Source organism: Lissotriton helveticus, chromosome 4_1 (assembly GCF_964261635.1).
Source record: "Lissotriton helveticus chromosome 4_1, aLisHel1.1, whole genome shotgun sequence".
Classification (NCBI taxonomy): domain Eukaryota; kingdom Metazoa; phylum Chordata; class Amphibia; order Caudata; family Salamandridae; genus Lissotriton; species Lissotriton helveticus.
The window spans coordinates 381,338,844-381,354,693 of NC_136063.1; the positions used below are offsets into that span (position 1 = coordinate 381,338,844).

Sequence of the window (15,850 nt, forward strand, 5' to 3'; positions counted from 1 at the left end):
CATAAGCTATAGGGTGGGTACCTGGGGGTATGTCAGGACTGGCACCTTGCATGCTGAAGGAAAGAAGTTATTATTGAAACGTTGGGCCTTCCCAGTCCTATTCAAGTTATTAGCCAGGAGGCTGGGTTTTCCTAAGTGGATAACAGGATTGTATTTGCGCGTTTGGCACACACATATACAATGTGATCTAAAGTTCAGAAGGGGAAATCTCTGCAGATGAATTGAATATGAAAAATGCCAATGCAAGTCCATGAAGATACAATTGCATCATTTCCTTGAGTGGGTGGCTAGTTTATCATGAGATCTATCAGATGCTCGAAAATTGTCACCCAGGGACAAGGAACATATCTCTGGCCTGTTCTGTCTAAGCAGGGTCCTGGAATAGGAAGAAACAGAACGGCTAAACCATCTGTCCAAATATGTATTGCTGAAACATTGTCCTGGCACTAAAATGTATTTGAGTTGGGTACTCTGCTCTCTAACTGAAAAGTGACAATCCGTTTAAAGTTGGATTAAGTAGCAATGATGTTATGTTCCCCGAATGGGCTAAGCTCTGCTTCTGTCTGTTGGTGAGCTACGTTGTCCTCCCAGGTTTATGGGCACTTTTTTTCTTTTGTAATTTTTATGACTTAGCAAGGAGCTAATTGATATGGATATATCCTTTTTGGTACTACATTAACTAGATCAGTAGGTAAAGAAAACACTTTAATATGTTGTTTATATATGCAGGCTAGATATGAATCTAAAGGAGATTCTGCTGTTCCAAGTCAGGAGATATTCTCTGGCATTTCTTCCAGTAATTAGGTTGGAAAGGCCAAGCTGCCCGGTCTGGTTTTAGGACTGGCAACCTCTGAAAAGTGAACGTTAGGGTGTTTTTTTGTGTGTCTATTTTATGAAAAACATACTTATAGGGAACTTGAGATGGTTTGTGAAAATTATATAGTGCAAGTCAGCTGGGGATGAGGAAGTAGGGATTTAGTTAATAAATAGAAAAATGGTTTAGTTGCTACTGTTAATACCCTTTGTGGTATTGTTGAAAACCTTATAAATCATAAGATCAATAATGAGTTTTGTACAAATTTAGCATGAGGCATGTCTCATATCATATTCATGGGTGTGCCATTTGGTTTGTTGTTCCTTAAGAAGTTTTGCAACAACCTGTTTGTGTATTTCCTTGAGATGTAGCTGATCGCTAACAGGTCAATTATAGTGAGCTAGAATGTCAGTGTCAGTTTAGTGTGGTTTACCATCTGTAAGTTGGTTAACATATTTAAAATATTTATACTGCACTGTTAGGTAGAGCTGCCCCTCATAATATAAGTCAGAAAAAGTCCCCTTGAGCTGTTGCATTTGTTTCTGACCACGTTGTCTTCTTCGTTCTTGATAGAAGCTTTAATGAGGACTGTGCGCCTGAGGAAGGAGGGGGTAGCTCAAGGTACTCTTGCCTCTGAACCATTATTTAAGCAACTACTTTCCTTCTATTACTTAATAATGTTTGGGCCCTTAAAAATATGTTATTTTGTGTCCTCTGCCATTTTATCCGGAACGTTGATTAGGGTATTGCTGGGAAAGAGAAAGAGTTCTTTCAGTATGATCATGTGGAGTTGTATAGATATTAAAAATGGTAGTGGGGATATGGGTGCCCTGCAGCTAGATACATAGTGACTGCAGAGAGAGAATGGGGTATTGGGAAACCCAACTGTAATTATTGACCTGAATAAAGGTAAATAGCACAAACAAGCCATTACAACTTGCAACAGAATAATAATCCACCAAGAACACGTGGAAAATCCTAACTGTTTAGCTGTATGACCTCACATCTGCTAACAAGTGATAAACGTACCTCAGTGTTTGCAAATTTATCTTCTTGTTCATAATGTTATGATTTCTTGATCCCCTTTCATCTAAGTGTATTATTTTGATTTTGCTTTATATTTATGCCACATACACACAGAGTGATCTAAATCAACTTTAACTTCAAAGAACATAAGAGCATAAGAAAATAACACAAAAACAACAATTGATGGACAGAATGCAGAACAATGTCAAACATTCGCCCCAGTACAGAGATCTGGGCCTAAATCCATCGTTTTTTTGCTCACCACACCACCCCAGTTCCGACATGGCCATATGCAAATCAGCCTTGATCCTGTGCCTCATGGGAACAGTCCAGCCCGAACTGCCAAACCAGGTCCTCCATGGACTGGAAACAAGCATACTAAGACTAGTTTTGGGGTTTCACCCCTCATCAGCCAGGATAGGTTGACTCCAGTGGCATGGAGAGCACGGAACCCACGTCTGGCCCATTAAGGCAATTTCTGCAACATACATTCTCAATCAGATTAACAATTGTAGAGATTGCTGCAAGGATCTTGTGTTCTCTATAGACATGCAAATAGATTTCTGTACCAACTGAATAGAGCCAAGGTCTCGTGGATATCCATGAATGGTAATAGGCAAAAATGAAAACAGGCAAAAGTTGGAATTCAATACATTATCCACAGATTCATGTAACAAGGGGAGATACAAATGGTCCCAGTTTTACCAGTGTGGACAAGGAAACTGATATGTCAGGGATGTTTGCTTCCAGGGACATAGCCTGTGCGCTCGCCCTGGGGGATGGGGTCTCTGGAGGTTTGGGAAGGGAGGCCACACAGCCCCCCTTCCCACATAAACAATTTTGGGGCATAAACGCTGGAAATGCTGCCCAGTCGCAAATTTCTTTTGATCCTTCAGGATTGCAGCATTTTTTGCAGAATTCTTTTTCCTGGGTCCCTCCATGAGGCATAGGGAGTCAGGTTATGCCTACCCACCCCCGTTAAATACATTTTTTAAACACTCTTTTCAACATTTGCATGACTATGCTCGCCAACATCATCCTTCCGCAAGACATCACCGTCATCTCCTACGCTGATGACACCAAACTCATCCTCCCCCTGACGGATAAGACAAATACCACCACAACCAACTTCACCAACTGAATGATCATGGCAGCAGAATGGATGCGAACCAAGTTTCTAAAGCTCACCTCCCACAAGACGGAAGTACTGGTCTTCGGTAGCAAGACATCTGCATAGGATTCCACCTGGTGACAGTTGGAGCTAGGACCAACATCCACACCGACAGACCAAGCAAGAAATATAGGGATCATCCAACATGACCGTTCAAGTCAGTGCAGGGTGCACATCTGGCTTCCACATCTTACACATGCTACAAAAGATCTTAAAATGGGTTCCTCAGAGCAGCAGACTGACTGTTGCGCAAACACTCATCACCAGCAGGCTAGACTACGGCAACACTCTCTATGCCAAAATCTCCAATCATCCCCTACACAGACTCCAGACCATCAGGAATGCAGCTCTAAGACTCATACATGACCTCCCACTTCACACCCACATCACATCGCAACTCAGGAAACTTCACTGGCTCTCCATTCACAAATGCAGCCAATTCAAACTTCTCACACATGCACATACAAATCACAGGACCAGAACACCTGAACATTTGCAATTACTTTCACCAACCCACCAGACACCTACACTCTGCCTCACTCTCCCTCAAACAACTTCCCCACATCCGCAAATGCAAAGCTGGAGAACGCTCATTGTCCTACATCGCACCCAGAACATGGAACAACATCCCTCAACACATCAGAGCATTCTCCTCACTTCTTGAGATCCACAAGAGGCTGAAGATCTGGCTCTTCATATAAGCACCTTGAGACCACACACCTACACACCATACCCCAGTGCCTGGATACCCTCTTAGGTGATTACTTAGTACGCTATACAAATCAACATAACATAACAAAGCACCAATGTGATTTTAACAATTGTAAAATAGGATACCGATTTTGTTTAAAAATATATCAATTAAGTTTACAATTGTGTTTATCCTTTCCATTTACTTATAAAGAAATCTGAGATTCCAAATTACACCACAGAGACAGCGGACTAGAGTTGACTAGTTTTATTACAGGCATTTTTTACTGAAACCACTCTAGGCGTGACATATGAATTTAAAAGGAAGGTTTGGGCCTGGCAAAAGGTTTGCTTTCCCAGGTAGAAATTGCAGTTTTAAAACTGCACACACAGGCTGCAATGGCAGACTTGAAACATGGTTAAAGTGCATCTTAAGTGGGTGGCACAATCAGTGCTACAGACCCACTAGTTGAATTTAATTTACAAGCCCTGAGCATAGGTAGTCACACTTTACTAGGGAATTACAAGTAAACTAAATGTGTCAATTGGGTCTAAGCCAATTTTACCATGTTCCAAGGAGAGAGTACAAGCCAGTTAGCACTGGTTAGCAGTGGTAAAGTGTTTAGAGTCCTAAAAGCTAACAAAAACAGGTTCAGAAAATAGGAGGGGGAAGGCAAAAGGTTTGGGGATAACCCTGCAGAAAGGGCCTGGCCCAACACCGATATTTTCTGGTAACTTACACTACCATACATTTCACCCTGTTTGATCTGCCGAAGTCTATCCAGGTGATGCGATTTTTATGTCAATACTCATATTATAAATATGTGCCCTAACAGGAGTTACAACACATACTGGAAGCTGACAGCAAACTCATAATGAGAGCCAATGTAGAGGAAACAACAAGAAGCTGGGGGATAATACTTTTAATAGAGGAGAAACAACATCCACTTATGTTTCTGCCTATGATGGTCTCATAAATTCATAGCAATAACTTGGTTACGTCCGTTTCTATGTCATAATTCCAGCGGGAAGACATCCATGATTAGCTTGATTCTTTTTTACTGCTATTTTTTGTTGAGGTTGGGGATATTGTATATTGAGGCGGGGAGATTGATCTCACATCTCTGTAACCCCCCTACTTTTATCTCTTTTGGCACTGCTTCCACTTGTTTTTATTATTTTTTTCTCACACTCTGCTTTGCTCACACCCATCTTAAAGATTTAAGTTATTCATTGTTTTAGAGGTTTTGACACGTATTTTCCTTGACACCCGGCCATACCGATGCAGTTAAGCATGTTAACACTATTTGCCACACTCTTTGGTTTGGCATCCATCACTTGTCGAAAACTTTGAGTGATGAGGTGTGATCATTGTTGTTTAAGAGACTCGATATTTCCTTTCTGTTTTTCAGCCTGCACTCTATGAAGTGGGTTATGTGGTATGTGTCACTGGTTCAGTCAATCTATAAGAGCTTTAATTTTTGCACAGAAGGAACTGTAACACGCCTCACAGGGTGTGGTTCTCTCTCCCGTTTATGTCCATAGTACTTTGTTTGGTATTTCTTTGATGAAATAAACAAGCAGCATGTGCGCACCCCCAAACAGAAGGGATATTCTGCTTCCAAGAGAGGCCAAAAACAAGAAGACATTGCTAGGAGACTTCCATTATCACTGAGCCAACCTTTGATTGCTTACTATTGTGTTTATCGATTGTATGTATTCATTTAAAAGCAAACAATGTAAGATTTCCAGTACACGGAAGAGATACAGTTTGTTAAGAATTCAAAGTTAGAACACAGAAATAACATATATGTAAGCCCTGCTGGTTGGAAATCAGACATTGTCCTATTCAATTAATTTTCTATTAAAGAGCTCCTATTTTCCACTATTGAACAATTGCAACTTACATTTGGAAATCAAATATTGATATAATAGGTATATTAAAAAGCATGACACCGAAAGGAAACAGACAAGAGGTAGGATATAGGGAATAACAACCAGCTGGCAGATACGGCCCACAGAAAAAATAACAGACACTCATTGGTGTATGAAGACATGCTTCTGCGAGCTATGTTATCATTAATTCAGATCATGAACGTGCTAACATCCGTTTCAATGTTATAGTTTAAGAGGAAAGGGATTTTTAATTTTCCATGATTCCCTTTTTTACTGCTTTCTTTTGTAGCGAGGATAGGGCTATTGCCCACTCGTAGGACATTTTATGTGGGAGGAGGTCTGAGAGAGAGGGAACACATACTCCTCTGTTGTCTCTCCTTTCATCTCTTTTTGCTCCATTATTTCTAGTTTTTATTGCTATTTTTCCTTAAACTTTACTTGCAAACATCTAAAAATATAACTAAAATGGGAGTGAACTGGCCTGTGTCGACGATCGGGATAGTACTGGGAGCCAAAAGCAGTCCTGACAAAAATTATGAAACCCGCCCTGCTGCCTTCCTCCTCGCTATCTTCACCCTCTTTTCTCTCTGTCTCATGAATCCTCTTTCCCGCGCCTGCTCTAATTACCTGGGGAAGTTGGAGAAACTTCGTAAACTGCTTTGTAAACTAGAATCCAAAGTCTCCATTCACTGGGAAAATGCCCGGTGCAAAAAAATAAGGGCAGTCCAGGCGTGTCTACAATGCAGCAGTGGTCCATGCAGCTAAGCGCAGTAGGGCGGTGGGGAATGGGGGGATGACGGAATAGTAATTATTTATTTATTTAATTTTCCCTATTCCGTGCCCTTGTCTCAGCTTGTCCATCTTTTGTTTATCCCTCCCCCTGGGCATAGTCTGTTTGCCATCTCTCTGACTGGCTGCCTCACGTTTAGAGAACTACTTTTTTTCCTTTTGCTTCCATGTGTTTTCTAGTGTTCTCCCTTGTATGCTTCTCCCCCTGCTCTTCTTTCATGTTGCCATCACTCTAATGGTGTAAGCTCTCTTGTGTGCTTTTCCCCTGATACATTCCATGTTCCTTGCAGTTCATGTTGCGTTTCTCACTTGTGTGCATCTCCCCTGCCCTGTTTGTTGTTCACCTTTGTGTCCTGCTTTTCTCGTCCTTTTGCCCACTCCATATTACCCCATCTGCTCCCCAAAGCAACTATCTTTTTTTTAATTATTGTGCTGCCAGCCCTTCAACTTAAAAAAATATTTTTGCACTAGATCTTTTTCATTTTTTTATTTACTCATCCTTTTTGGATCAAGAAATTAAAATGGGGCCAGCATCATTTTGTGGGTGCTCATTCATAATAATGTGTGCATGTGCCTACAAAAAAAACATGGCTGCTTTGCCGCACCCATTTTTCCATACTTTTGGCCATGCTGCACAGCATCTTGAAGATGCTTTACAGCAGTGTGAAAAATCATTGGCAATAGGTCCCAAAGTAAATAACTAATGGCCTTGCTTGTTCCTTTAGCTAAAGAAAATTCAGTGTCTCTGCCATTAGCCAGTGTTAAAAGATAGCTTATTTATGATGCTCACTGTTTTTCATCTTACTTGTGGTGGACTTCCAAAAGAAAACCGGTGCTCACCTTTTGAAGCTACTGCATGCATGCCAGGACCTTGTGTCATTAAAATGGAAAAGAAGGTTGAGTTACTCAGACGTAATAAAAACATTTTTGTTCAATTAAGAGTGAGTAATGACACTATTGCTACCTTCATGGCTCCCTTGAGGCTAAGCATTGTTGTTCCATCTTTTATATGTTAAAATACACTTTAATACCCTTGTTCCCATTACCTGAGATGCAATAAAGACTTTAAATTACCCAGTCTCGCTGTATGCATCCTTGACTAAAGGGAAGAACCATAACTGTTGGTCGGTTAATTAATAGATTTTATTGGCTTCTGTTGCTCGCAATAACTTTTAAATATTTGATGTCTATGTCATAGAATTCTCATGAAAAATAAAGGTAGAAAAGAAAAGATCTGGGGACCATGGACTCAATATAGGGGGACTTAAGAAAGAGGCTGAGTGGGCGCGAGGGGAGGGTAAGGGATAGTTTCATCCCGAACGTTGGCTGTGTACAACGCTCTCTACAACACACGATGCAGCACACTGGGCTGGGTGGCTGGGAGTTACGGTGGCGATAAATGCCCAGGCCCCCTGCGAGTGGGCTAATATGCTTATATCTTCTGTGGAATTCTATTTCATTGACTCTGAACAACTGCACAATAAGAAAAGAGTTTAAAAAAAGAAATAAAGGTAGAACATTCCTAAATAGCTTGAGTTTCAAAGAGGATCTAATGTGCAACGCAAGGTCATTCCACAATCAACATTCTTGCACAGCCAATCTTTGGCCTTCTCTCTAGTTACACTTATATCTCATGATCAGAATCAGCCCTTCAGATTTGGCTCTGGATGTTCTCTCGGGATTATACATTTCTTACAGTTTCCTTGTAGTTTCCTATTCACACATCACAACGCCAAGCCATGGGACCATTTGAAAACAACACAAAGAAGCTGGAATCCTCCTTGCTATTTGTAATCCATAAAGCCATATAGGTTTCCACATTTCAAACTCCTTGTAAAAAAGACAAGGCACAATCTACTTCATTGACATGGATAACTCACTTTAATTGTCTTTGGCGAAATAGTAGGGTTTAATCAATGCATTGATCTGCGTATTAGGGGAAAGCCCAGCATCCCAAATAACTCACAGATGATAACACTTGCTGGTACAGACAGGTGAGAGTACAAATAAAATAGAAGGGTAATGTAGGTACTAGTGTGTGATTGGTAATAGTACACCTCCTAAACGATGACAGATGTCCCACCCTGGCTTACCTTTTCCTTAATTAGCATGTGGGTTGAAGGAATGTTTCAGTGGCTGGTCCAACTGTAAGCATCACTAGCTCCACCCCAGCGAACACCACTGAGTAGCCGTTATGCCTCCATAAATGGTACCGGACTTGTTGCTCAAATCCAACAGGCCTGTCTACCACCAATTTTGGGATGGCTTCCTTGACACTAACATAAATCTTGAAAACAAATACCTTAAAATAGATGCAAATTGATAACTCTCAGCATGTCAGTGACATTTGCATTGCGGGTACTTGAAATGTACCCCAACTTTAGGGATTACAGTTCTAGTACCCACATTTGGAATGACACTCCACCATATTGCCAACCTAGTGAACATTCTTTCCCCGAGAAAGTTACCATTGTGCTGATAGGATCTCCCTCATTTAAAAATTGTCTGCTTCTTAATTGGCAAAATATAAATTTGGCAGATCAGCTTTCTCTAGCATGAGAGTTGTTTTTTCTCTACAACAATCAATCAATCAATCGGGGGATTATAAAGTGCGCTACTCACCCGTGAGGGTCTAAAGGCATGAGGGGGGAGGGGAAGCTCTGAGTCAGATGAAAAGCCAGGTCTTGAGGCTCATCCTGAAGGTGTGCAGAATAGGGGAGCGTCTAATGTTGAGTGGGAGCGGAAGTGCAGGGTTTCTGCTAGGGTGGGGTTGGCGGAGCAGAGGTTTCTCTTGGGCATGTAGAAGGAGACACTTTAGTTGAAGTATTTGGGGCCGGTGTTGTGGAGGGATTTGTAGGCATGGGTGAGTAGCTTGAAAGTTACTCTCTTCTTGATGGTGAGCCAGTGGAGATCACTCAGGTGTTGGGTGATGTTCTCATGTAGTGGGATGCCAGGGACAAGTCTGGCCACGGTGTTTTGGATGGTCTGGAATTTGCATAGCAGGGATTTGTTGATTCCAGCGTAGATGGTAACAACAATGGGGTTGCACATTAATTACTCCTTTAGTCAGATGGTCTTTGCCCAACAATATAACATTATATCTTTCTCAATGTAGGTTTAATCCACTCTAATCTATTCATTATGCCCCTTCAACAATCTACTGGAGACTACTGATGCTAAAGATGTGTGATGTCTTGGGTACAATAGAGCTTATTATTGGAAGAATAATTGGGCCGGGGCGTGGCTGGCTGATTTTTCACCGACGCACTACTGATCGTTTTAGCGCTGGGACACCTCTGTTTGAGGTAGCTGTTGCGCTCTATAAGTGTCTGTATTATTAATATTATTATTATTATAAGTCACTAATGTCAAGAGGAGAGAGCTCAGAGAATTCTAAACCCAGCTTGGGAGAAAAATAGTTGCCTAGATTCACTCACTGTATTCTTCCATGTCAGAAGGAGTTAATCCAGTTCAGGAAAGGCCCAGGCACTTAGGATAAGGACGAGAAGTGTTTCACCAGGAGAGACCGATCAAGCCCGATGATCAAAGATAGATTCATTTCATTTGCTGTTATTTAAATATTATCAAGGAGAGACTTCGGGGCCTGCCAAGCTCCATGATATGGAGGAAAGCCAGGCTGGTTTCTTTCCAAACAATAATTCAAAGTTTCAAAGATGCTCTGCAGATGTTCAACTACAATTTTGAGCTGCGGGAGTCCTTTAATTTGGTTATAGTTACTTAACAAGGTAGGGTTGAGACAGACTCTTAAAAATAATTCATTGCTCGTTGGGGAATTGGCCAGCAATCATCAATTATGAGGGTAAAACTATAGTGAAAACTATATTTGCAAACAAATTTGCTTCCAGTGCTTAAAGTATATCGTGCTCGAGACATCTAAGCCAAAAATGAAAGTCCTCGTGATTGTGAACGCCTAAATATTTTGTAAAACAATGACCCTGCTCCATATAATCTTTATTGTACTTTAATATATTTTATTTTGCGATAAAATAAGGCATCGATGCTTTAACTAGATTAGTAAAGACCAATAAACCTGGAGTATGGGGTACAAGATGGCTGTATGGCAGGCACAATCCTTTGTGGAGATCTCGGCCACATGTTGGCTGTTTGCATTTGGCATTGTGTAATGTGGATTTTTCGTAAACGTCTACCTTTTCCACAACATTTTAGTCAGACCAGCTCGTAATAATGCCTTCGCCTGGATTCCTTCTGTTTTTGGAATAAATGTTAAAAGGTGTTTAATGACTAAAATAGCTAACTCGTCTGGGATATGAGCCAGTCTAGGCCATTTTCTGGCTAACCCATTGCACAGTTAACACATGCACTCAACTGGGCTCTGTCGTAAATTCAGCAGGTGTCTGCATGCAGCAATCTAAAGAGAGCCAGACCACACGTGCTAGCCTGTGAATCATTATGTGTTAAGCCCTCCTATCACAGAAACGTAATTAAACAATTCCTTTTTCCTTCACCACATCAATCAAATCGGAACCTCAGTAAATAGGAAATGTGGTTTTCATAGAAATTTCATTACAGCTTAAAGAGACATTTAACATTGTTTTTAACTGAAAGTCCTGCTGTGTGACAGGAGTTCTGCTCAAAAGCAAATGACCAACATTCAAAGCAGGCGTATAAAGTTTCCTATAAACGATACTTAATTATTCTAAGGAATCTAAACGAACGGAATATAATAAAGGAAAACGTACTAAATTGTACAGGGTGTAATTATATATTCTTTGAGTTAAGGAATGCAAACCTCTGTAAAATAATGTAAAACATGTAATTTGAAAAAGCAAAGAAATATGTTTGCCATAGAAAATATTCGCTTTTTACATTATTGCAACATCCGACATTACCACAAGGGCAGCATTTCAGCAAACCTAGTTTCATAGTTCATGCATGTAACTGGTAATGGTTTGATCACATAGCTTCATTTGCAAATTTTTTATAATCGTTCAGCTGTCTATTAAAAATGCTATAAAATTCATGGTTGCAAGGTGGATTTTCCTTCAGTTTATTTAAAATTCGAATACTATCTACGTAAAGTTACCAAGCCACTAGTGAATGTTTTGCAGTGGTTTAAATGTGTACCATATGTCTCAATAAAACACGCATATTTTTCTAGTTAAAGGAAGCAATCAGTCAATTGTACACATCTGATTGTGTCATTGAGACAACATGTTCCTGGTATCTTTTCGGACTCGGTGGGTCGAATGTGGAAACAGTGTGGCATAACATGGTTAGGCTAGTTGTATGATGAATATGGCTTTCGGTCACTTTCCTCATTGAAAGAGGAATTTGGGCTATTCCATAATTCATTTTTCAAATACCTGCAAGTTAGGGATTTTTTTATCCAATGGAAGGGCCTGTTAGCTCTCACTTATACATATGAGTATTGCGGGCTATGTTTAAGATCTTAGGGCGGGGCCAGATTGGGAAAGCCTATCAGAGTTTCATATCTGTATTGGAAGAGGACGGAGTACAGATTACAGCTAAACTAAATCGTATGTTTGCAATAGAAATCAATACGGAAGAGGTTGCTGACTCAATGGCTAGAATCAACTCTGCTGTTACCTCTATTAATTTAAAGCCCGAGCAACATCTCACCATGTTGATGCTATATAACACCCCTATGGTTATCTCGAAATGGGCTGTCTCGCAGGATTCTTCTAAGCTATACTGCCCTAAGTGTAATGAATATGCTACGGATCTTAGACATATGTTTGTCACGTGTCAACGGTTCACTACGTTTTGGTATGAGGTTGCCCGTGTGCTCAGCAGGTTCGCTGGCAAGGAGATTCAACTAACCAAGAAATAAATTGTATTGGGGACAGTAGCAGATCCGGGCTATTTATCTAAACCTTTAGTTTCAGTTATTATTATGTGTGCTCGGCTGTGCATCGCTGGGTCTGGAGTGATGTACTTAGTCCCAAAATCACAGATTTTCGGTTATTATTGAGGGGGGTTTATGAAATAGAGCTGGCGTTAGCGAAAGCTCTGGGTTTACGTTCAAGGGTGAAATTCGGGAGGGTTTGGTCAAGTCTTCAGTGGGACTAATTCTTTATTTGTTATTGGTATTGAGTGTTTGTATACAGTTATAATTTTTCTTGAATGGGTTCGGACAAATACTTCTATGATGGCTGTTTGTATATGTTCTTTTTTATTCAAATATGTTATGCTCTTATGCTCGGTACCCTCTCTTTTTTTGATTTCTGTGCTATGTATGTATGTTTTTCTTTGTTCTTACTAGTGACTAAAATTAATAATAATAATTTTTTTTTAAAAAGAGACAACATGTTATTCTTTCACACAGGTATATTGTAATATGGAGTCTGCGGGAGGAGGCTGGACAGTGATACAACACAGAGAAGATGGCAGTGTGGATTTCCAAAGAGGCTGGAAAGAGTACAAAATGGTGAGTGTGAAAAGTATATTTCAACCCAACAAGATTTATTCTGAAAACGTCAATATAAATTCCACAATTAAGTTTTATAATCTTGCAGACTATTACACACTCACGAGTGAAAGCAATCACCCTAAATATGTATGAAACATATACATACATATGTATATGGATTTGAATTTGCATGCCCAGTTTCATACAGCTCCATCAAATGGGGTGCAAAAAAGTTAGTAAAAATGTTTCGGGGCACCCAGGATGCGTCGACGCACCCTATTCTCTTTAACTTGGATGCAACACACATGTATCCCCGCTCTATATGTTAAAATAAGGAGACATTTTCTCTTGTAGATTTCCAGCAAAGGACAAACAGGCTTTTTCCCAAAAGTGTAAGTAAGGGAAACAATTATACCAAAAGCTTGTAAGAAAAGGTTTATCATGTTCATAATACAAGGGGCCCGATTGCAAGTGTGATCAACCATTCCCAGATAAGGGAACTCATTTACTCTCTCAATTGATACTCATACAGCGAGTCTTCACATTTTTATGGCCACAGACCATAATAAATGTGTTGGAGTAATTTGGTACCAGAATTAGGCTTTTCCCATAATCTACAAAGTTCACATTATTTAGCATTCATGGACCTATCCTGTGCCTTTGACAATGTCAACAGGTCCAAGTTATGGGACATCTTAACTGCTGTGTGCCTTTAGGAAGGGTTGGCAGATTTGTTTAGAGCTCTACATACTGACCTTACTACCTCAATGAGAAATGAGTGTTAGAAAAGTCATTTTGCAGCCCTCAAATTGAGGCCTGTCAATCAATATAGGGATAACTAGATGTTAGTTTTCAGATGGTCCTCAAACCTATGTTTGAGGTACATCCACAGACTCAAAATAAAAAAAAATCTGACTTGATGAGGAAGCTTTTTCTCCTGTGCTTCATTTCAGGTCTACTGACTTTCAACGTAGACTGCCAAACTGAGTGTTTTATTTATGTATTTTCATATTTATATACCGCATGGCTACCAAAACTATAGATGCACTTTACAAGTAACAGTACTGCGACTCAATGTGTTAATCAGAACTAGTATCAGTGAAATACAAAGTAGAGAGGAAAGCATGGAGTAAATGTATTAGTAGAAGGGAGAATAGGGTGCTGGTTGAACTAGAGTGGGAAGCATCAGCCGTAGGCAGAAGAACAAGTTGTGAGGAAGTGTAGGGGAGCATAGGAAATGAGATGGTGAGTAGAGAAAGCAGCATTTGACAGGAAGAAGAAACTGAAATTAGGATGGAGTGTAATAGGGTCAGGGCAGGAGGGTAGGAATGGAAGCTTGAGGAAATTAGGCAAATAAAGTATGTCCAGGAACGCATGCAAAGAGTGAAATCTGTGGGTAACAGAGCAACCCTACGGTTTAATAGGGATTGTGGGCCACATATAGTCTAAATAGAGGAGTGGTTAAAGGACAATAGAAGAGTTGTTGCTATTTTGAGTTCGGTAGGCAGGTATTTCCAGATTACGGAGGCAGCTCCTGAGTATGATTGATGGAGCAAATGCATGGTTTGGAGTAATGGAGTTTCCTAAAGGCTTCTTAGATCTGAAGTAGATTGGTTAAATTATGTAGAGCAATTGAGTGGATTGCTTTGAAGGCTAGGCAGTGTAGCTATACTTGATTCTGGCCTCAGCGGGATACCGGAGTAGATCAAAAAGGATTGGGGAGATGTGATCACATTTTCCTGAAGTGGGCAACAGTCTGCTGATGGCATGAAGAACAGCCACACTGGTTGGCGCATTCTTGCCATTAACATTGAGGCGGCGGTTCTGTTAACAGCACCCACCACAATGGTAAGGGAGCATATTGTGCATTGCAATGCTCAACGTGACAAGCACTGCACGGTGCCTGCCACCTTGTGTATGGCAATGAAGGGGGGTACCATAGGTACCGCCCTGTGCAGCCACCCACCCCCGGGGGCCCCTAATGTCATTCACCGCCATTCATCTGCCTTTCCATGGCGGAGTTACTGCCACAGAAAGGCATGCACACTGCATGCATCATAATATGGATGGCGGTGCCTGCAAGGCACTGCCACCATATTGTGTGCCTTTTCCGCCCTGCCGGCCAGCCGGCGGGCGGAAAAACGGCGGAAGGACTTTCCATCCGTGACGGTACCCACCACCATGCTAATGTGGCGGTGGCTAAATGGGTTGTTGATGGCGGGCGAATCGCCACCGCCGCATGCGGATTGCAACCACCCAGCCGGCGGTGGCGATCCGCCTGCGATCGTAGTGGGGCCCTATGTCTTTACAAATGGGAATGGGAGCAATCTGGAGGGATACATTGTATCAAAAGCTGCTAAGAGGTCAAGTCAAACCATAAGGCAAGATTATCCACTATGCAGTATTAGGTGGATACCATCCACAATTGGCTTCCCTTAGGCACATATTGAGAGACTCATGTAAGAGATCTACTGGATTCACAAAATGAAAGAAGGCACTTCATGGTCTCACTAGGCAATAAAGCCAAATTGCTTGGAAACTATTTTCTGCACTGTGAACTATGGAATAAAACACTGATGATGCGCATATGATCTCTTTGCCTAATCCGAAGGGCAAAGCAAAATGAGGTACCTCAATTTAAATGGATGGCATAGTAAAAGAACTACCATTTACTGACTCCCTGAGAGATGAAGGGGAGTCTCTCCTACAACCTGTGGAAGAATAGTAAGTTAGAGAGATGTAAATAAAAACAGCAAGTATGTTAAACAAATTGAATCCAAGATTTTTTTACGTACTCAAATGGCAGGAGTGGGACTCTCATAGACGAAGCCCGATACGAAGAAACTCAGGAGTATATTCACATGGGCATAGCACCACCAGAACGTCACTTTTAGAGATATTCTGGTGGCGCTATGCCCTTCTACATATTTTTAAGGTGACATTAAGCCACTTTTGTGGCTTAAAGTCACCTTGTAAATACATCCCTTAACATGCACCACTTAGTGTAGAAGGGGCATGCGGTGGGTGTTGCTTTGGGCATTCCACCACAACA

The 15,850-nt window shown here is 41.0% G+C and overlaps 1 protein-coding gene across 1 annotated transcript in view; it reads left to right on the forward strand.

The window, feature by feature from the left end:
* ANGPT1 (angiopoietin 1) overlaps positions 1–15,850 on the forward strand; it is a 1,261,453-nt gene that overhangs the window by 897,934 nt on the left and 347,669 nt on the right. Inside the window, exon 6 of the mRNA XM_078686885.1 lies at positions 12,715–12,816. Within this exon, the coding sequence (XP_078543011.1) occupies positions 12,715–12,816 (102 nt within the window). The remainder of the gene's footprint in view (positions 1–12,714; positions 12,817–15,850) is intronic.